Below are 24,183 nucleotides of genomic sequence, written 5' to 3' on the forward strand. Positions count from 1 at the left end.
AATTACAAAACAGGCAGAGGATTTGGGAGTCATTTTTTACTTCTCTTTTTCACACACTTCCCAGCTAATATATCTGAAAAAACTACCACCTCAACCTTCAAAATATATTGAGAATCAGACAATTTATCATCACAACCATTGGTCCTAGATACTGTCATCTCTTGTCTTGGTTACCACAATAGCCCGTTAACTGGTCTCCTCACCCTTGCCCCTTTCGCTCCATTCTAAACATAATAGCCAGAGTGATATTTAATAGGATATTTAAATAGGAAATCAGATCATGTCACTCTTATGCTCAAAACTCTGCATGGATATCCATTTTCCTCAGAATAAAACCACAAATTAAAATTATCTATGATGCTTTACATGACCTAGCTCTGCCTCTGTCCTCACGTCCTACCTTTCTTCCCAGTTTGCTTTCTGATGCAATCCCTTCGATTTCCTTAAATGCACCACGAATATTCCTGAATTAAACTTTTTGAATTAGCTCTTTCATTTGCCTGGGAGGCCACATCCCCAGAAATCTGCATAGTCTTTCACAACTTAATTCTTTGACTCCTTTAACTTTTGGTTTGTTCAAATGTCGCCTTTTCAAAGAAGCCTTCTCTGACATTCCCCAGTCTATTTAATACTGCAAAAGTACAACCACATACTCCTATTTTAATTCTTATAGCATTTATCAGTTTTTAGTATAGTGTTTTATTTACTTCTTTCTTTCCCCTTCCTTCTTTCTTTCTCTCCTCTCTCCCTCCTTTTCCTTTCCTCCCTTGCTTTCTTTCTCTCTCTCTCTCTCTCTCTCTCTCCATTTTTATGGTCTTTATCTCCAAGTAAAATTTAAGTTTCAAGAGGGTCGTAATCTCTAGTTTGTTACTGATACATCCCAAGCACAATACATAATAGGTACACAATAAATATTTTCAATGTAGCAAATGTTTATACTTGTTGTTAATCATTACTTAATATATTTAAATTGCCTTAGAGATCAGTTTACCAGTCATATGGGGAAGCCATTCTCATTTATGTTCCTGACCTACTCTCTGTTTTTAAATTAATTTATTTCTCCCTGAAATGGATAAGTTCTTCCAGTTTTTTCCCCTTTAATTAAAACAGCAGTAATGGAGAGGGGAAAAAAAAGATTTTGGATTGAGAGAATATGCAGACACACCAAAATTAGAAACCATTAGGAACCCCTAACGAAAATTATATAAGCAAAAATGGATACAGAACTACCAGGTGCAAACCAGTATGCCTTCAGTCTCTTTTCTTTGTCTTCTATCCAACTATTAAGAGCTATTCAGAGGTTGCTCCTGGCCGTCTACTCTTATTTCTCTGTCTTTCTCCTTATAAGCTCAACTTCCAGAGATAATCTATAAACCACTATTCTGATGTTCATTCTCAAAGTGATGTCTCCAGTTCAGAGCTCTCCTCTAGGTCCCATTCTTAACAATTACATAATTATTGACATTGCCTTTCTATTTGAATGTATTGTGTTACATAGCAACATCCAAAATGGAACTCTTGGTCAGCCCCTCAATTCTATCCTTTCCAAGGATTCCCATTTTAGTACATAAGTATCCATCCAATTGCTAAAGACAAAAATCCTTGATATCTCTTGTTCATCATTTCCTACATTCAAACCATCATCAAGTTCTGTATATTTTATCTTTCAAATGAATTTCAAATCATTTGCTTCTCTACCTTGGTAAAGACTATACCATTTCCCCAAAGGCTACACAATTTCTCCCAAGTTCCAAAAGAAATGGATAAATGAAATGCTACAGAATTCAGAGGTGTGGGAATTCACATATAGTTAAAGAGACTAGAAGGGTCTTGATTCCAAGTCTAAGAGGACTTGGCATCTTAGATAATTCTTTGATGATAATGGGAATATTATTGATGTGTAGATTTGGGATAGCAGTCAAAGCAAAGGCAACAGTACAAAGACTCAGAGGAGGAAAGAGTATGCTCTAGAAAAAATACACAGCCCAGTTGGACTAGATCCGAAAATATATTTAGAGGAGAAGTGGGAGCAAGGGCTAAAAACATAAAATTGGACTATATTGTGGAGGGCGTGAAATACCACAGAGGGACAGATTAAGTTGATTTGTATACTTCCTGCCTTCCCAATGTGCCTTTTTGTTCATAGCCATAAATGTGTATCAGTGGAAGTGGAAGACAGCTTGTATTCTCTTAATTATTCTGCATTTCACTAGGGTCTTTTCCATTCTGCATGTACAAAGGGATGCTCCAGAATATAGAACTTTTTCTACTCTTTTATTTCTATAACATCAATTATTAAGCAACACTCTATATTAGTAGAGCCATATGCTTATTATAATAGTAATTGCTTCCACATGATTATTTTCAGAGATTTTTCTTTATGTACTGAGATATTTATCTTTCATGCAAAACTACCTATTTTGTAAAAATACCAATAGCTGGGATACCACTGTGTTTATGATTACTATCCTCATTGAATCAAAGGCACCATATAGATGGAGAAAGTTTTAAGAATATTTAATACATCATTTACTCGATTCTATCTCCTCAAGGTGCCTTGCAGATTGTCTTAGCAGATGTGAATTTCCTTTTATCATGTGGAATGCAATTCTGTCCTTGGTTTGTTATAAATTAACAATCTGAAATAAAGTCCCACATTCTGAACAACAGCTAAAATATTTAATATGTCTTATCCTACAAAGGGCTAGTTGTTTTTTTCCCCCCCTTTGGTCGATGCAACCATTTTAAATAGTTTTCTAGCTTTAGACTGATGAATTAAATGGATTTCTGAGATCTCCAGGTCAAGCCTATGTATGTATATATGTACGCGTATGTGTGTACGTGCGTATACACATATATGATGTTCCACCCTATAGGAAATAAATTGCATAATTTTGAGAATGTAACCCAGTGATTTTCACACCTGTAAATGAACATTTTCAACTATATTATCAAGAACAAAGTACAATAGGACTTATTCTGGGATTACTGTAGGCATCATAAAAAAAACTAAAAAAAAAAAAAGTGAGCATAATCCAACATCTTCTCATCTGGAGAAGAAATACAAAACATAAAATAAGACATATAAACATTCAATAAACACATGGAATGTCACTCAGCCTCACTCATATTCAAGTAAATGAAAAACAGAATAAATATATTTTCATCAAGAAATAGAAAAAAATATTGGGAGAGTTTCCAGTGACTCCTGACCAATACTGTGTGTGCCCACATGATGCTAACACAGTGCCGGAGCAAGGGGCAACTTTCCTGTTGGGAAACTAGTGGAAGAGAATTACAATTTTGGATAACCATGTATGTCTAAGTTTTTCATGAATTTATTATAGGATGAGAATTAGGAATGTGCACTGGAAGTTAGCTATAAGGATTTTATTCATCACATTGTTCTTTACAGCTTCTAAAAATAAATAAATAAATAAGTGAAAGAAATTTGAAAAAAGGTATTATGCTAAAGGAGCACTATGTACCCCTTAATTATTATGGAAAATACTGAATGTCATGGGAAAATGATTATATTTACTAAAAAAATTAAGGCTACATAGGGCATGCAAATTGTGATGCCAACTCTGTAAAAATATTGATATCATGCACACATATATTTTCATATATTTTACAAGCTTATGTTATGTGTTTTACACATATGTATATTCCTATATCTATGTATTATATATTAATATGTTAATATATGTAACCATATAATATATATACTTACTATAGACATCATAAATATTAACAATAAAAATTTGGCCTTCAATAATTGTTAGTACTAAAATGAAAGGTTGGTAATGTTGGGATTTATTTCAAGAGTCCAGATTGCTAGGACTCTTTAGAGAGCAAGGAAAAGGACATTACTTTGTATCACATCCTATGGGACTTGGCTAATCTATGTATTCTTATTAAATAAGGAAGACTGAAAGTACCAAAATTTAGTACTTATCTTAAAACGTTAGACGAAAATGAGGCACCATCTGAGCATCCATTTGTTGATTTTGGCTCAGGTCATGATCACAGGATTGTGGGATGGAGCCCTGAAGAGGGCTCTGCATTGAACATGAGCCTGCTAAGATTCTCTCTCTCTCCCAGTGCCCCTTCTTCTCAGCTCACACGCTCTCAAAGTTAGACAAAATTAACAAAATATACTCTAAATTTTAAACATGAGACAATTAAAATTAAAGGATGAACTTGAAGAAAAAGAAAGCGTGAGAGTAATACAGACAGGTAGAAAGCGTGAGAGTAATACAGACAGGTAGAAAGCTTGAAAGAAAAATAAATATATTCACATCAAATCTGGTTTTTAAAAGATCTGAGAGATAAAAATACAAGTATAGGGATGAGAAGAGAGACCCAAATGAAGTTACAGAGATTATAATAAAGTATATGAATACAGGACTCCAGAAGCAATAAGGATATAGAAACAGAAAGAATCTTTAAGAAACTGTTAATCAACTACAACACACTGAGTGTTCCTATAAAAATAATGTTATGACCTATCTTCCTTGTATATAGCACTATTTGATGCTATTATTTAATCATTTGATTAAGTAGTATCAATGCTGGGTTATGGCTGTTGTAACACAGTATTGTATGCATAAGCATAACAGATAAATGTCAAGAATATTTCCTATTCTCCAAGAGCTTCAAATTAGATGCTTTTCAAATTTTAGTATTTTAATTATATCCAACATTCATATGCTAGTTAGGGGTTAATTTCTCCACTTGAAATACCAAGAAGCAGGAATCAAAATCTCCGTAATCCAGGGATTGATTTTTTAAGAACTTCTACCTGGATTACTGTTTCCTTCTCTGATATCGCCACTTCTAATTTTGTTACCTTTCTGTCCAAACACCTGTGTGTGTGTGTGTGTGTGTGTGTGTGTGTGAGTGTGTGTGTGTGTGTATGTGTGTGTATGTGTGTGTATGTGTGTGTATGCATGTGCGCTTTAATTAGATACTTTCTAAAACAGAAAAGTCTCTGCTGAAAGAAACTTTCAGTAATTTTCTCATGCCTTCTTGGTCAGACCTTATTTCCTTAGGGTGAAAGTCAGCATTCTTGATCATCTGATCCCTACATATCTACTGATATATTTCTACTGCTGTCTAATAAAAGTCACTATGTTCCCATTAGTCTGACTAGAGTTGGAATTTTATGGAAAAAATATTCCTGAAAAATCATCATCATTTTTACATATCTTCCCTTATTCTCCAGCTACCATACAAACTGTTTTTAATTCATTTGGAATATCCATCATCTCATTTCCACTCGTATAAACTCTCTCATTTACAACCTAATTAAAACTCCACTCTTCAAAGCTGCCCCTATTATAACAGTCTGCTGACATATGCAATGTTTATTTTCTTATTTCCCTACCGAGAGTAGATGGAAATTTCTCTATACATGTACAGAGGCGCTTGTTTTCTTCAATAAACAGTAAAGTACATATTTTTATCTATCCATATAAGAAGTGAAAGTTGACACAAGGAATTGAGAGAAGAAAATAGAAACTCAAAAAAATAATAAGGTATGATCAGTACAGATAGCTATGAACAACAAGAAAGACAATCTAACAGGTTGCCACAAGATAATGGATTATCCACATATTCCAAGGGGAGTCTGGCTCCTTAGACTTCATCTCCTGGGAAATAAAATGTCTAAAACAATATTCACTTAACATTTTGTCACAAGCCCATATCAATATAAAACTTTTGGCTACAAATCCAATGTATATAGTTTTGCATTTATATAATCTATCATTTATGTGTGTTTGTATATATACTAATATATGCATGATAAAACATACTCAAAAATAGAAATTTTAAAGGAGAAATGAACAGAAAAGCAAATACAAACAGAACTTTTCGTATCTTTCTGTACCCCAATGAGCGTTGATGCTCAAATCAGATTTTGAAAACCTAATCCCACTAATTTTAACAAGAGGGCAGAATGAAATAATAAAGAAATGAGCTCACTGATGCTGTGACTGATCCTAAAGTCCTGAGGGCAGAGGTCAGGGCTGGGAATGGAAGAAGGACATAGAAGAATATATTTTATGTTTTGCAAATAAATCAGCCTTCCCACCAAATCAAACACCATATCTCTGACAGACCCAGGAGAACTGGGTCTGAGAACTCCCAGGAGGCAAGAATTCTTATGAGGGAACAGAGAGAAAGTGGGTACTTTTAGGTGCATTCTGACTTGAGTGGATAGGAAAGCATAACTGGAACAGTAGCCTCGAGTCTTTAAGGGGAAGGCACATTGGTCCTAGAGGGCCAACAGAGGTCAAGTCAAAAGAGGGTCAGCGTAGTCCTCCCTTCTCTCTCACCTCTAAAACTGTACAGTACCAAAAGTTGACAGTACTCAATTGGGCATTTTCATATATGGCCTTATGTTGCCATCTCCCTGGACTCTGATCAATTTGTTTTCTTGATGTCTGTCCTTCTCAATAATAACCCTCATCCCAACTGAACTCCCCCCGCCATGAACTTAAGCAGACACAGACATACAAAGACACATGCTATGGTCTTGTGTAATGCTGACTATCTAGCAGCCCTTCCTTAAATCTTTTCAGAAATAAAATAGGAATCCTCCAAATTAAAGTGTCTTCTCATCTGAGATTACTTAGCTACTTTTCATCAATTCTAAATAAAAACAAGAACATAGTTTTATCAGCATCATGTATGTGTGTATTTTAAAATATACATATTTCACCAATATGCATAACTTTCTAAATACCAATTTTCTTTCTTTTTAAAATTCATTTCAAAGATCTTTTAGGATCAGTGAATGTGTGGTAGCATATTTCAGGCATAGAATAAAGAAATACATTCCAATCCTCTTCCTATGTCTAGATGCTCTATGTAAGTCCATGACCCTCTTTTTTATGTTTAACCCAAGGAGAGATATCACTGTGGTGTCAGTCTTTTCCTATTCCCCTCAGGCCAGGGTAAACGTCCATGAATGGAATTCTCAAAGAATGCCAACTTGGATATTTCAGCCCCTTCCATTAGTAAACATGCTTGAATTTCAATTACTTTTTCTCCTTCACAAATACCCTTGGGATGCTAAGAGAACTGGCAGTATACTACATTGTGTGTGAGCAAAAGCCACCTCTGAATAACACTCAGGAATCCTGCTGATACACTTGTAGAAGAGCTTTTCTTAGTTTGTGGAGCACTGTTCCCAGTTCTTGTTCCCAACTCAGCATTATCCAACATCGCTCCAAGTCCTTCTCTTTTGAGGCACTGGAGGTCTTTGTATATCACTGCATTTTTCTCTTCTAGCCTTTGCTTTATTGTCTTTCACATCATTGTAACAGACTCCATAAACCATTTGCCTGATCAAAACTGAGCATAATTAGAACAAAGTCATTTTCCTCCTCTTTAAATGGCATCCTCCTATAAAGCCCTGGGGTTTTCCTCAATCAGCTGAAATAGCTAAAGTTTTTAAAGTAGGTTCTCCCTCCATCTATTTCCTAAAAGTCCACCCAGATACTTTTACATTAAAATAGCTTTCAATATATGTGTTGAAATCAAAAGTTCTGACTTTAATTTTTTAGCACTGCAGAAGATAGGGATGGCGAATCATCCACTCCCCCTCCCTTCCCACATGCATATAATTATTTTCTTAATTTTGAAATGAAATTTATTTTCATTTGTATGATTTCATCAGAATACCTTAAAATTACTTCAGAAATATGGTAAAGCAAAATTAAGCCCATTTTACAGGTGAGTCAAACTTATTAAAAAAACAAGCAACATCAATATTTTAAACACATGTTAAATTAAGCTAACGTTGTTTCTAGCTTTCTTTCTACCATTTTCATCATCTCTGGTTGCCCAGAATTTTGTATAGAAGTCAAGGTTGGTAACTTGAGTGCTCCAAAGGCTAAGCATACTTTAAATAAGTGGAGTACATTGAAGGGAGCTCAGGTAAATCAGATGACATGGGCCCATCTAGAGACACTATGGTTACTATTTCTAACCCAATTCATCCTGAAGGAAAGCTGGACAAGCATTACTGGACCTTGTACATTTCAAGAGAAGCCAACAATAAAAACTTCTACTTAAAATTGTTGGTTAGTAATGTCAAATTTTTTAAACATTGGGATGACCAAATAAAACAACTCATGAACTACAGTTCATAACCTCTAGGTTAATGACTGTTCTGTGAATCTCTTCCCTCGACCTTTGATGCCTTTAACATTCCTCAAACTGAGTTTAGGGAAACTGGGAAGGACAATCTTCAAGGTAGTTCTTTTGGCTAGTGCTGAATAATACTAAACATTAAATCACAAGTAACATTTTTAGCTTCAGGTATAAGCATTTGTACATAATACCTACATATCTGCAATTTCTATCCTGCTTACAAATCTATTACTTGAAATTTTCTCCTTCCCCTCACTGTGTCCTAGTTTCAGAATGGGTAAATGAAATGTCTCCTTCCTTGGCATACACCTTTGCAAATGCTTTTTGCCTCACATTTTATTTTGCACAGGTTCATCCGGATACAGTTGTCTGTAGAAAATTTATACTATCAACTTCCTTGGCTTTAACCCATTTTATTTACAGCTTTAATACGTGATTGCATCTCTCTCCCAAATTTAAATTTAATTTGAACCTTGACAAACAACAACTAAACTAAAAAGTGACTGAACAATACGCAAAAAAGTGAAGAGTTTTCGGAGTGAATAGGCTTCTGGGGGTGAAGTGACAAGAACAGTTTGCCTCTCACCCAGTGACTGCCTTTGCTGCATAACTGAAGTGAAAGTACAGATATCAGGAACTCAGCAGCTTAAAACCAAATGATTATCCACCAAGCCCAATGTCTCCCCGAAGGCCTAGAGATTACACGTGTAATAATCAGGCTGCCCTTGCCAAAAGTAAGGCTTAGTGCTTCATTTTATTTATTGTATTTATTGAATGGAGCCATTCCTTGATAGCCCCCGGGAGCATTAACAAACATGAAAGCAACCACCAAAGGAAAGAAAGAAATATATAAATAACTAAAAACCATGCCACTAAAGTTTATAATCTGGAACATGCAGTATTGACACTCTTTCAAGTCCTCTGTTCTACTTTCAAGTAACGTAAGCATTGCTTCCATTTACCAAAAACCTAAATCTTTAAAGTCTTGGACAGGTCCCTCTGCAAAACTTATCAGTCCCTCTTTTTAATGTACCAAGCGATGTGACAATGTGATATTCCTAAATTCTGCATCTGGTTCTACATTATTATCAGTTGTATTTTAGCATTGTGATAACCATATATTTAAGACTCTCATTAACAAACTTTTTGCAAAATAAGGTGCCTCTAATATCTGAACTTTTAGGGAATTGAGCAGATATTAAAATCATAGCATCCTTTCATATAGGAGTAGACCAAGAATCTTTTGACAGGTGATATTTTTTTCTCCTGTCTTTTATTTTTCAATCCATGGATGATTCATTTCACATTCCTTACAAATATTACTCTTTCAAATTTGCAAGCATAAAAAAAGAAAGCTTAAAAACACAATTTGGTATTCCAAATTGTCATCAAAATGGATTTAAAGTTTGTTTTGTTTTCTTCCATGTTTTTTGTTTTCCTTTGTTTTGTTTCTAAGGAATCGAGACAGTATTTTTTTCCATGGAAGGTTTTTTCTATAAAGTTTGGCTGGAAAAGAAATCATCCCTGTATCAACATCGAAAGCACAGTCAAGTATTACTATATTTCTGTAGCTCATTTACTATTCTTATTCCCAACTTTAAGAGCAAAATATGAGCCTTTGGCTATAATTATCTGGTGCTTATAGTAAGTTTTTACATCTGTTCCAAGCATTCTCTGTAAATTTTATATGTGCAATGATAAGGAAGAAGAAAGGAGTACAGTGGATTATAAAACACAAAATAAATTCAAGAGTATGCAAGCATAATAGAGTGGGGCAGAAAGAGAAACCTGGTAGCAGGTCTTACATGTGCATACATATAGGCTACTCTAACGAATTTATCTAGGGGCTGAAGAGAAAAGAAGACTTGAGAAACTCACCTCACATGATGAATGAACGCACTGCGGTTGGTGGCAATAACCTATAGATACTGTTCCTGGTTTTAAGGAAAAATCCTTCCTCCCCTCAGAGTTCTGTCTTCCGGACTCAATTAACATGCAGAGAGTACCTGGGTGTGTTCAAGCCCTCAGGAAGAGACAGGAACACTGCAGACCTCTGCCAACAGGACTCACAATCTAATACAACCTATGTTCCCCAAACACACTTTACACAAATCCATTATGTGCCAAGAGCCAGCTTGTTTTATAAATGCATTTTGCAAAATGCAATGAAATTAACCCAACATTTGTATTTTCAACCTCAAAGTACATTATGAGAATTATAAATTTCCCAATTGACAAGAAATGAAAATGAACATTGTCTTATTTACTTTGGGTGGAAACAGAGAAGGTAAAGGGAAGGCTAATTTTCTTCTTTATCCAAGGCCAGATTTAGTTTTCTCTAATTTCTGGCTCTCTGTCCCACAGACAAGCTTCTTTCCTTTGAGTTTTCTTTTTTTCTTTATGGATTTCTAATAAAATAACTAAAACTAGAATTATGTTGGAAAAAAAAAACCCACTCAAGGATATTTTTAAGTCCCCAAGGTGAAGATATTGCCTAAGGGAGTCAAGAGTACACAGACCGAATTTTTTACAGTGTGTGCTATTCTGCATTTTTAAAGAGGCAATTAGTTATTCTTGTGTATTAGTGACTGCCCCATTTTCTCCATAACTCAGGTGATATAAAGGGTCTAAGAGAGGACATACTTTAAATGGGACATTTATTACCCCAAAAAAGGGATGATTCTAATTTAAAGTCACTGAGAAAGCTATTTCTATAGATGCAGTCAAATTACACAGCAGCAAAAACTTGGCCTTGCTGTTCTGAACTCTCACTGCCATTTCTAACTATGCCATCTTTAACTTAAAGACAGAGTCAAAGAACCTGATAAAACCACATGGGCCTGAGAGCTGTATTTATTTAAAGCAAGTAAAGCCAACACAATGTTAACTTGGTGGCCAAACTGAGTATAAGATGCAAGGCTGTGAAGAAAAAGGAAAAAAAAAAGGAAAAAAAAAAGAACAAATTTATCATGTGTTCAGTGTGATGGGACTTTCAAGTTACCAGGTTACTAGTAGATCATTTTTGTCACAGTAGCATGCAGGAAGAACTCTTGGTAGGAAAGGCTTTTATTACACGAGTCTGAAGGTTGGTTACCTGTGTCACACTACAGAAAGAGAATTTGGTTTTAGAGATCTGCTTTTGCATTCTAACTCTGCTTAGCAAAACCACAATTGGAATTTTTAAGTGCAATGTTTAAATAAGCACTGTGAACATCGAGTTACCCCCAAGATCCCACCTTGAAAATGAAATGAAAATATATGGGAGACAAAGAAAAAATTCATTTTGTGAGCACCTATCTTTAAAATCTAAAATTGAATCCGAGAGCTTCCTTCTCAAAGTATAGATTCTTTAACTTCCTCTTCAGGAGAGGCATACCTAAAAGGTTATTGATTTGGTTCTGAAGGACAGCGTGTTTATTATGGAGGAAGCCATTGCAGGGTACAAGTGTGAGAAATTAATGATGGCTTTGTAAGTGTCCACGCTGTGGTGTGGAACCAGTGGGGCAACTGTCAATCTATATGATAATACATTCCCAAACTTCATAAAATCAGTCATGTGAAAATGCATTGATTTCTTTGTGAGCTAAACAGAATTTGTCAAAGAGAAAGAACGAGAAGTTTACTGAAGTTAACACCTCAGCCTGCAGAGTGGCTCACAACTCACTTTTTATTTGCTTAATGAGTTTATGATGGGATGTGCAAAATCTCTTATTTTTATTTTTGGCCCCAAATGAGAACAGAACATGCATTATGTACATCTTGGGAATATGTGCAATGCTGAAAATTTTTAAAAAAGAGAGAAAAGGACATACATTTTATCTGTACATTTTTAAAATAACCCTCTAACGCCTAAGCTTGAACTCTGGCTTCCTTACCTCTTTTGTGCTCTGCCAGATGCAGGCACAAAAGAGTCTCTCAGTACTTTCAAGTACAGATTTCTTTATGCAATTCTGACTGCGTTATAACTAGCATTACAGGAAAATCTCGAGACACTAGACTCAAGGGTTTATTTTTTACCCATATATAGGGATTTATATAGACTCCCCAAAGGTGGAAATTGTTCATATATGATGCCTTAAAGAATACTGGAAAAAAGAGACTACTTTTGGTCTACCAAATACATTATTAATTATAAAGTTCTCCTACCCATAACAGTTCTAGGTAAATTCAAGGCAAGCGTTTTTTGCTCCCTTTGTTTCACTAGAAAACTCTCTTTATTAAGTTTTTAACATGTATATAGATTTTAAAAGAGAGGGTGCAGATTCTACCAACATGTTTAAATTTTGTAGAGATGGTTCCCACGAGACCAGTGAGAATACCACCGTGGAAGATTTGCCAAAAGACCTTGTTAAAATGTGCCATATATGCTTGGATAACAAGTGATTTTATTTATTAAGCAATCAAACTACTTCCATTTAAATAGTATTGGACACACACAGACTTGAAAAAGTACATCAGTAAATGGATTCAATGTATGCCTTTATGAAAACTTCCAAAAGTAATTTCCTATCAGATAAGTGCCTTAGAGTGTTGAATGTGCCAAGTGTCAAAAATTTTGTTAAAATTCAAAATGAGTCAAGTACAGATTTTTCCTTGAGTGTGCACCTTGATTAGCTACACGAACGGAGGCATAAGTAAGACACATCTCCTTGTCCCCACTATAGAATAAATTATTTCCGAATTAAACACAAATTAAAATGCAACAGAGTGACATCTTTTTGGATATATGCGACTTACCCAGGAAATGATGTATTTTCAACACAGTTTTGAGATTAAACGATATTTAGCCATGCTTTTGCATTCACAACAAGCTGTCCGCCTGTGAATTTCTTTTTCTTCTTTTAAATGCAAGAAAATACTTAAAGCTGCTCTAGTAGAAGTTTATAATATTTTACATAAACATTCTTAACTGATCTGTTTGTAAACAGTTTAATGGTAATTCTTTCCGCAAACACACAATATATTCATAACAAATCGCATAGCATTTGATGTTTTCTTCATAAATCAACTGTACCTAATGCAATTTATCTTTTAAGAGATGTTTTTGACTAAACACAGTTCTGAGTCACTAAGAAATCCAGAAATAAGCACCTTATCTCTTTAATGACTTGCCGAGGCTTCCCTATATTTACTGCTTAATGATCGGAAGCATTTAATTTTCAAAGTTTCATTAAAACCCATCTACAAAGCTGATGGATAAGCAATAGTGATTTGTGACAGAAGATGTGGGAAGCCATTAACCTACATAGGTACCAAGGAGGAAAGTGAACACAGAAGAGAATACTTTTTTGAAGACAAGTCTCTTCCTATTTGTCATTATTAAACTCCAGAGCATCTGTTCCAGGTTTGATCTTCAATACGGATATGAGGCATTGCCGCCTGGAAATGAAAGTCTAAGATAAGGTAGGATTCTTAAGAGATCTTCATGAAAAAAAATAACCCGGATTGCCATTTACTGGGAAGGGGAAATCAATACGAAGACCTAGAAACTTGTGGCAAGAGGACATTTTCTAGGTATAGGTCATAGTTTATCAAGTTGCCTCTTTTGCAATGTAATTTACTTGCTAATAAGACCAACTGACTATAGCTGAATACTGTGTTATCATCGAAATGTGATTTTAAAATTCTCTCCTCATTTCTTGTGTGCTTGAGGTTTGCCGGTTTATTTTTCCCGAGCTCAGAGTGGGTAGACAAGGTCGATTTCAAAGAAAATGAATGGTTTTGTACTCCTCTTTATTAAAACACAGACATCCCAAACGCCACATTGCGCCATACCCAGAACATTAAAAGGTATTTAAGAAGCAGGCCTACCGTTCTCATCATCTGACTTATTTTCGTTGTCAGAATCGGTCAAAGTAAGGGCTGAGTTCTCACGACTGGACAGGCCGGAACTGCGTCTGGATTTTATCCCTCTCCCCCACAGTCTGATGGCGTGTTCTGGAGACATCCCTCCCTCTGTGTCGGAGTCGGCGTCAGACCCTGTGCTCAGAGAGTAGCCCTGATGAAGGATCCCCATGTCAGAACAGTAGCCACTTCGGTGTGGGGAGGGCTCACACATTCCCAATTCCGCAAGGGTGAAGTTAGTTCCTAAGGTGACAGCAACAGAGAGACCGATTATAAATTGTGAAATGCTTTACAAAGTTAAAATGTATTCTTACAAAAAACAGATGGATGCTTTTCCCATCCAAAAAACATATCAGATTCCCATGTTATACAGGAATATATGAGCATGAGTATTTAGGATATTGGGATACATTTGAGAACAAAAAAGTAAACATCTAAGATTAACTTTAATCCTAGGCCAGAATGCTCAGCTTTTGCTTCAAAAATGTTACAGCATTTACTGTTGTCTAGGTAGCACACGTAGCTGGAAAAAATACTGGATTTAGAATAATAGCTAATATATACCAAGTGCTTTCTTAGCTCTGGGCATCTTTTGGTTTGCAACTTTTATTTTACATTTTTATAGGTGACAATAACTTAATGAAGAAGATAATATTATGTAATCATTTTGTAAGGAAACTGAGGAACAGAGGAACAGAGAATTTAAGTGACTTACCCAAGGTCACACATCTAGATTGTAGCAAAACATGGATCTGATCCTTGAGCAGTCTGTCTTCGTGTCAAAGAACCTTAATCCTCCAATAAATGTGAGTGGTGGCCAGGAGACCTGGGTACCAGTCCCAGCTTCCCACTGGTAAGTCTCATTGTGGCAAGTCTCTTACTCCTTGAGCCCCAGTTTTCTCATCTGTAAAATCTGGGTATTAATCTCTTAAATTCCTCTCAGGATCACTGTGTATCTTCTATGTGATAATACCCACCATCTTTTTTTTTTTTTTTAATAAACTATGTAATGTATTATTTAATTCAGCGTCTGAGGGATGAAAAGTCAGTCCTCATGTTTTTAAATGATATTAAACAATGTCTGTTTGCTCACACAACTTAGAACCACAAGTAGGTTTCAACTATGGAGCATGAATGTGTGCACAAATGGGAAGCAGAAGCAAAGAGGCATTTATTGAACGTTTATATGTTACCAGTGTTGGGCATGTGGCCAGGCAGTTGATAGGCTTTCAATCTCATTTAAATCTCATAATAGCCCAACAGTTTAGGTGTTGAGCATTTTACAGAGAGGTTAAATACTGTGTCCAAGGTCATGCTTAGGCAAGTGGCAGATCCAAGATACACCGCTAATCTGCCAATTCCAAGCCTTTGCTCATTCTACAAGGTGAAATGATCTCAATCAAAAACCAGCCTGTAACATTCTGGCACAGTGAATGCTCTATCTATGTGTGTGCTTTACTATTACAGCTTCTTAAAAGACATTTTAAGGTTTCAATGAAAATTAGATGGAGTCATGCGGTACATTCTATTTACTGACATATGAAGCTGATTTTTTTTTTTTGTCTTTACTCAAGCTATGGACAATGGGGGAAAATGCACTGAAGAAATGCACTTCAATGCTATAAGTGAAAAAAACCTTATAAATAACACCAAAGCCATGGTTTATGTTATGTACATTGATTATATTAGGGCCAGTCCCTATCAATCATATCCCCAAACTTATGATATAACTTAACTCCTCTATGATACTCCAAATACATGATGTTATTTCTTAGCTTTCATTTTTAAAAAGCCTTCAACAGCTGTTTGTATTAACCTAGTGTGACTTTGTACTAGACATATATTTTTATTCCGAGGTTTTACTTTCCGTTCTTTACTATATGTTGATGTTCCACAGCCTTCTTTAGCTGTGTAAATGGGACCAAACCCAATTTTATACATAAATGTCTCTGAAGAGTGAAACCTATTCATTGGAGAGCTAACCCAAGCAAAATTTCCTGTGGGAATGGGGTAACTTCCTGCTACCTGGGTAGGAAAGAGGGACATCCTTACTGCCACCAGCATGGTCCCAAATGCTGTTCTGCCCAGTGTACTCTGTTCCAGTTTACATCCTTTACATCCTCGGTAATTAGGTATTGTCTCATAATTGTACAGTAAAATGTATATTTCCACTTTGGTAGTCTATAAAACAAAAGTTAAGTTCATGTATGTCTGATATTAAAATACTTTTCTATTTTTATTATCTCATTCTTAAGTAAACTAAATATTAACATTCTCCCATCTTGTTTTTAGAGCTCATGTTTGCTCTGGACAGGCATGAAATATAAGGCTTCCTTTACCTTCAATAAAAGAAAACAAGTCAAACTAAAACATACATGTTTTTATTTCACATGTGGGAATTTTAAGCTATATGATTCCATTTGAAATGGAGTGTGTATGCATTAAGGCAACTTTCCTGATGGTTTTCCCACACCTCATTATCTGGAACAAGCTTCAAAGACCTCCTCAGGAAAAGAGAAACATCTGTGAGAGGAAAAGAAGCCTCAGTTTTCAGAGCATCCCATGTGCTTTTCAATCTTGAAGTAATAGGCAATAAGCCTAGGGCATGGAAATACATGGAATAAATATAGTCTCCCTTCTTTGGTTATCAAATTTACTTGATGATAAGAAATTAAAATATTATTTTTCTGTTAAAACAAACTTGAGATCATCATAAATCAGTTAAAATTTGCATAATTTTTTAAAGTAATCACAAATGTTAGAAAAAAGTAGAGTTCAAGAGTTTCAGCTTTAAGCATACAGCCCCAAAGCCACAAACAAACAACACTGTAAAGAAAATTGGAGGTATTGTACTCAATTCACCAGGAAAAAGTAACCAAGTTCACACTGGCTTACAGGAAGCCAGATTTTCCTCTAAATTCAGAAAAATTTTCCTGTAGACTCCTCAAAAATATTACCTTCTAAACGCCTCATCTTCATCTTCCAGTAGGACCACAGTCCGCCAATGTTACCCATTTCTCACAATTCCTAGTTAGGTGCCTTTTGTCCTCAACTAACTCAAAGAATAGGAATCCTATTCTAAGTATCTGGGACAGATTCTGGACCAAGCCTTTCCTAAGTGAGCTGGCTTAACATATGAAGCCGGTGAGCCACATACACATTGGAAAGGAAAAGCTGATCTATCATTTATTAAATCATTCAGCAAATATTTATTGTTCCTGGTGCTGTGATAGGCATTGGGGATATAACAGGGAGGCTTAGAAAAATGGAGCCCATGACATTTACAGTATAATCGGGAAAGAGACATTAATCAAAGAATCACATAAACAACGTACAATTTATAGAGTGATAAATACTATATAGGAAAAGGACAAGGAGCCATGAAAGGTCATCCTGTGGTCCAACTGTTCATTCTTTTACAGCTTGCCCAACAGATGTTCATCTAGTGGTGGACTCACTAGTTGGAGGGACCATGAATTTGCTCCATGAGGTTATCAGGCCCCCTTCAGTTTGCTCTTACCATACCATTCCCAAACATTCCTCTATATACATTGATTTCAGACAAACATTTTTCATGTAGTTCGTCTTACAGTACAAAACCTTCGTGTCATACCCTTCAGCTCAGAATGTAAATAGTATAGGGGAATTTTAACACCATGCCAACTTATTGTTTTGCACTTACTTTGCTCATTGATGGAAGGTTGATTTTGCTTTAATTCATCTTGTATAATTATGTCTTTATTAAGCTCCATGGCAGCTTTGAATGGAAGAGAGAAACTAGTCATTGTGTGATTCTCCAAGCTAAGATTTCTAGTGGAAAACAGTCAACATTTCTTTCCTTCTTTACTTTCTTGCAGAAAGATAGAAAGAGTCATAATATTTCAGTATTCATGAAATACCTTCCATCTTCCTCTAATCTCTCTGGTATCACATTAAAGTGGGAATGTAGATAATGTTTCAAACTCATTTCATTTCAGGTATATGTTTTATGGTTGCTACTAATAAACTTCCCAGTGTGGCCTCATACTACATTATCAAGGTCAAAGTCACTATTTCTATAGATGAATGATTGCACAAAATCTGTTTTTACATCATGGAATTTTAATATAATTTAAGGTGTTGGGAGAGAACCCCAATGTCTAAAAATTGTTAGGTGGATCAAGATAGCAGAACACAAGTGTTTAAAAATAACTTTCTTGAGAAGTCTCTTTTACTTTAAGTTGTCTTTTTCTTGATCATAATCTCAATGTGTAACCCAGATCCTCTCCAAAACTTTTTTAGAGATAAATTTGGCAATAGATATCAAGAGTCATCCATTGACCAACTAGTTGTGCTTGGGGACACAATTCAAAGGAAAGATATGCCAGCACATTGTGATCATGGCTTTATTTTCTAAGTTTTTACCAACTTCTCACACTTTGAAATAACCTTTAACTAGGAGAAGCACATATGTCGCTAAGTCAGAATTATCATGTCATGGTAATACCAGGGAATACAAATAGCACTGGAAATGTCAGCATTTGAACAGATTTTCTACTATGAGGGCAGGAAGATAAAAGTTAACTGTAGTAATAGAGGAGTACAATATAGAAAACTTTTATTATCTAAATATTCACTATGCAAGTCCCCTGAATTTAAGAGATGAAATTCTACACACAGAAGAGTTACTATGAAAACATGAAAGCAGTCACTAATGATCACTTATAAAATTAATCCCCCCCATCCCCATCCACTTACTGCTAGCATCTCTTCTCATATCAACCACCATATCAACGTCTATGTCATCAGGTAGTTAGTGATAACAGAAAGTAATATGGTGCCAATGTGAGATTAAGTTGTAAAGCTTGTGAAGATGCAGATTTCCATGAAGTCAATAAAAGTGATGCTAAAAAACACTAGGATCATAAGCAAGGCCACATAATTACCATGATCTAACATAATTAACCTGTTAACAAGAAAAACTAGAAACACATGTTGGCATGGTGGATTCTTCAAAAGATGACTTGACAGACTTCCAGTTCTGGATCAAGATAAAATTCCTCACTTCTCTCTACTTCTCCCACTAGGTGCAGCTAAAAACCTCTGAACAGTACATATAAAAACACATAAAAAGAGTTTAAAAAGGGTTGAGAAGAAGATAGACCTATTAGGATCCTAAGACCTGAGGAAGGATATGGTTGTGAGTTCCCTGGAGTTTCTTTTTGCCTTGTATATCCCAGACCTGGTGTTGGAGAAATCTGCAGATTAAAAACACCAGTGCAAGCAGACAAAGCCCAGAGTAAAGCCTACTGTAATTAAGTGTCCTCCCTTACCTCCACAAACACCCCAGGATGGAATCGAGTGGTAAGCCAGAATTTCATCCTTAACCAGTAGGAATAAACCTTCCCAGACACCCCACACAAAGGTGTTATTGGCGGCTATAAGGGGATCCTAGACTTCTATCTCCACCCAGTGGGGTGGTCATGAAGCACCCTTCCTCTCCCTGCTGGTGTCAGAGAAGAATTAATGTTAAATTTCCTTTCACCACCACTGAAGGATTTGTGGGGGAGCTGTAGTAAAGAGGTGCCCTTCTCCCTCTAAACCAAGTTGGTAACTTCAGAGTCATAGTGAAAAGTCTGAAAACCCAACTCAGCTCAGGGGCAAGAGAGCATCACTTCTCAATCCATACCCCCTGCCTTGTCAAAGTAGGCCAAGTGAGGGACTTGGACCTTCCCCTCCACCTGGCAGGCAAGCCTCAGTGTCTCATTTTTCCCACTGGCTTGGTAGCAGAGGAGGCCTTCTGAAACAGAAGATTTAAATAAGAGCCAGAGTTTCAAAACGTAATAGCCAGGATACAATAAAAAAAATCACTCATCATACCAAGAATCAGGAAAATCTCAACTTGAATGAGGAATGATAATTATTTAAGTAAAAGGTTAATGAGCAGTCCTTACGAAAATTAATGAATTCATCAATTTTTTTTGCAAAATTCAACTCTGTGATTATGATGCAAAATTCAATGTAAAGTGAAAGATGTATAATATAGTCATGCAATTTTGCCATAAAATGTGTATATTATGCCTCCCACAAAAATTGTTATTCTATATCCTTTTGAATAATTATAGCATAGTTCGAATAATAAATTGTATTAAACATAAAATCAAATATACTTTTGATAATCAGTGTTATTTTCTGAAGATAAAGTTACAATAAATTATCTTTACTATTTAATATGAAATATTGATTCTTTTCAAAAATTGAATCCATTTTTAAGTGGCCTTTTTCTAGCATCATTTATCCTAAGACAAAGAAAATCTCTTGTAAATAAACATGGGTCACTTTTCCTGAGCAAATGTTAGAGTCTACATTTTCAAGTCAGAAATGAGTATAAACTCCAAATTTTCTAACAAGTGTTTAAGAAAAGAATATAAATTGCAATGTTGTAGTTCTTTTTTATCACAGGAAATGAAGTAATTTTACCTGATGCCTTAAGCTTTTTCAGCAAAAAGTTATCAAGAAAAATATAGCAATTATAAGTGATAAAACATAACTTTTAATTTTGATCAAAATGTATCAGCAGATTACTACCTTATATGTAATATCGATACCTTACATTGAAATTTGAGCAATGATTGATATGCACAAGCTAAAAAGAATAATCACTTACCAAAAATTTGCCAATACTATCTAAAATATTATTTTCAAAGTCTAAAATCTACATATCTGTATATGCATTGATAAAAATTTTGAAAACTAGTGAAGAAACTACTTATGAATTTTAATGTTTTATACTTGTGTATACTAAAATTCTTCACATAAACTCCTTCTTAATGCCCTTCTAAAGTTCATCTGATTTTACATATTCAGATATTTTCCCAAATGTTGACAAAACTATTCATGAAAAGTCCTGTGGCTTAAAACTACAGAGTAGGTATACATGCATTATTACTCATAAAAAAAATTAAGTCAACTATTTAGATTTCAAAAATGCACTTTAAGAATAATTTTTTTTACATATAGCACTAAAATGTTAATATTTTGAGATTTCTAAACTTTCAGATGAATTATGGGCTAGATGGGTGATGGGTACTAAAGAGAGTAATTGTGATGCACACTAGGTATTGTATGTAATGAATCATTGTATTCTACCTCAGAAGCCAATACTGCACTGTATGTTAACAAACTAAAATTTAAATAAATAAAAAAAGGGGAAAACATCTCCATCTAAATGCATGATGTGTCACAACTTTCACAATTTTTAACTAGAATCATCCCCATGTCAATAAACTCATTCTAAATCAAGGAAACATCAAAATGGTTAGTGACGACAGGAGAGTTTCCAATATCCTCCGTTTCTCTGTAAGCTTTCTCTGTGACTTCAAAGTGAAAGGTGAATGTGGCATTCTCCTCTGGTATGGTGGCATTTTCACTGTTCCGAACTGAACAAAGCCCAAATTGGAAAACCCAAAGCAGCTACAACAAAAAATTCTGCAGAGCAACTGCCAGTTCATAAATAGAAATGAAATACCCAGTAACCTAGCTAGTTCGAGACTCCTTTCTGCTGATGAAAATTTCAACAAAACAAAACAAAACAGAAAACCCAATTCCGGTATTAAAAACTATGTAAATCAGTTGTCCTACATAACAGCATTACAAAGGTGTATAGTCATCTGACCTCATGAGACTCTGCCTCTTCAAACAAATTGCTTTTAGAGAGAGAAAATAAATAAATAAATACAAGTCAATAGTGAGTTAGCAGTAACGGTCTGGCTGTCCTATGTTTGAGAACAACTACCAGATTAGCTTACATTTACTGAGGACCTCATGGTGTGGCAGGCACTGTTCTAAATGCGTTCACATGCAATTTTCAAATTAATTAGGACAGTAGCCCTATAAAATTGTCACTAGGTAGGCTAGGGTTAAAGTGGAAATTCCTGAATTTGTTTAAAAAAAAGTGCTTGTTGAACATAAATTCTTAGAATTATTTCTTCAGATGAGTCCCCATTTTATGCATTTATAAAATAAACATAAAAATAGCATCCACCTTCATAGGGTTGTTGTGAGCACTGAATTAGACAACGCAGTTATAAAAATGCTTCTTAAAACATTGCCTGCCACAGAGTAACCTTACAACAAATATAGCTATCATGATGATCATCAGCTTACAGAAGCAGAAACTTTATTTTTTTTAAGGGTTAACATTTTCTATTTTCTGAGTTGATTTTACAACTCAGAAACAATATTTGGGACAATCAATATTTACAAGTTTTGGAACAATCAATGTTTCTAGGAATCTGCTCATTTCATCTATATTTTCAAATGGATTGATACAAAGTTATCAAGTATTTTTGAATCCTTTTAAATTTTGTTATACTTGTAGAATATTGTCTTTATTTTCATTTTTGACATTACTTATTTGTGCTTTCTTTTTTTAAAAATAAAAAATGAGTATAGTTGCCACATTACATTAATTTCAAATGTATGGTATAGTGATTCAACATGTCTAGTGTTATGCTCTGCTTACCAAAAATGTAGCTACCATCTTTCACCATACACTATAATTATATCATTGACACTATTCCCTTTTTGTACCTTTTATTCCCATGATTTATTCGTTCCATAATGGGAAGGCTGTATCTCCCTATCCCCTTTCCTCATTTTGATCATCCCCTCTACCCCTTACCCTATAGGAACTATAAGTTTATTCTCTGTATTTATAGGTCTGATCCTGCTTTTTGTTTGCTTATATTGTATGGGGAGCTTTTAATTCACACATGAGTGATATCATATATCATCTGTTTATCTCAGTCTGATTCATTCATGTCCTCTAGACTGATATATGTTGTCACAAATGGCCAAAAAAAAAAAAAAAAAAAAAAAACAAACAAACTCATCCTTTTTAATGGCTGTATAATATTCCTGTGTGTGTGTGTGTGTGTGTGTGTGTGTGTGTGTGTGTGTGTGTACACACCACATGTTCCTTAGTAGAAATACCACATGATCCAATAATTCTACTACTGGGAATTTACCCAAAGAATATGTAATCACGAATTTTAAAAAATATATGCACCCCTATGTTTATTGCAGCAGTATTTATAATAGCCACGACATGGAAACTACCTAAATATCCACCAATAGATTGGTGTATTTTCTTTATTTTAACTGGATTTTCACCAATGACTGCTTTTGTCTTTCAAAAAACGCATTTTTGCTTTTCTGATTCTGTATGTTTTTTAGTTTATTACCTTCTACCCTTATATATACAAATTATTCTTTTCCCCTCCTTTGAGTTTATTCAATGATTCTTTTCCATATCTTTAAAATTTGAATCTTTACATCATCAGTATTTAGCCATGCTTTTTTATGAATATTTCACACTATAAATTTTTTTAAGCACCACTTTTACTATATTTGTCAAGTTTTGATTCATAGCATTTTCATTGTTGTTTAGATATAAACATTTTACATATCTATTGCACCTATTTATTAAGTTTCCAAATGTATTGTGATATGTATTTATTTCTGTTTTTGACTTCTAATTTAATTCTGTTTGCCTAGAGAGCAAAATTTTTATGTTACTAAACCTTTGAATAATTTTGAAACTTGTTCTATAAACTGATAAACTTTTTACAAGTATTTTCTATGTATCTAAGAAGAACACATGTTCTCTAATTACTGAGTGCAAGGTTGTATATCTGTCAATTCAACTAAATTATTAATCGTGTGTTCAATTCTTCTATACGGTAGTAATTCTTCTCTATGATTTGCTGTTTGCTTGTCTTATCAATAAATGAAAGATGTATGATAAAATTTCATACAATAATTGGTGTTTCTTCCCATAGTTGTATCACTATCTGCTATTTGTCTATTTAAGGCTCCATTATGCTAAGTGTATATAGGTTTAGAATTATTACAGATTTCTGATAGATTGAATATTTTATTATTAATATACAGTGACTATCTCTAATAAACATTCTTGAAATAATATCTGATTTTAATATCAATTATATTTTAAAATGAATTTGTCCATTTCATCCAAATTACTATAGTTTATGACAATACCTATGAATATGTGTAGGATCCATAACAATATCCCTTATTTAATTCTTGATTTGGAGTATTTATGTATTTTCTCTTTTATCTTGATCATTCTTGCTAGGGATTTATCAATTTTATCAGTTTTTCAAAGGACCAGCT

At 34.6% G+C, this 24,183-nt stretch overlaps 1 protein-coding gene across 2 annotated transcripts in view; it reads right to left on the reverse strand.

The window, feature by feature from the left end:
* The window catches only part of TENM2 (teneurin transmembrane protein 2), a 938,525-nt gene that overhangs the window by 846,105 nt on the left and 68,237 nt on the right, over window positions 1–24,183 (reverse strand). For both annotated transcript variants that reach the window (XM_042947342.1, XM_042947337.1), the window contains exon 2: window positions 13,975–14,250. In XM_042947342.1, the coding sequence (XP_042803276.1) occupies window positions 13,975–14,250 (276 nt within the window). The remainder of the gene's footprint in view (window positions 1–13,974; window positions 14,251–24,183) is intronic.

The sequence above is a fragment of the Panthera leo genome, chromosome A1 (genome assembly GCF_018350215.1).
Source record: "Panthera leo isolate Ple1 chromosome A1, P.leo_Ple1_pat1.1, whole genome shotgun sequence".
NCBI lineage: Eukaryota > Metazoa > Chordata > Mammalia > Carnivora > Felidae > Panthera > Panthera leo.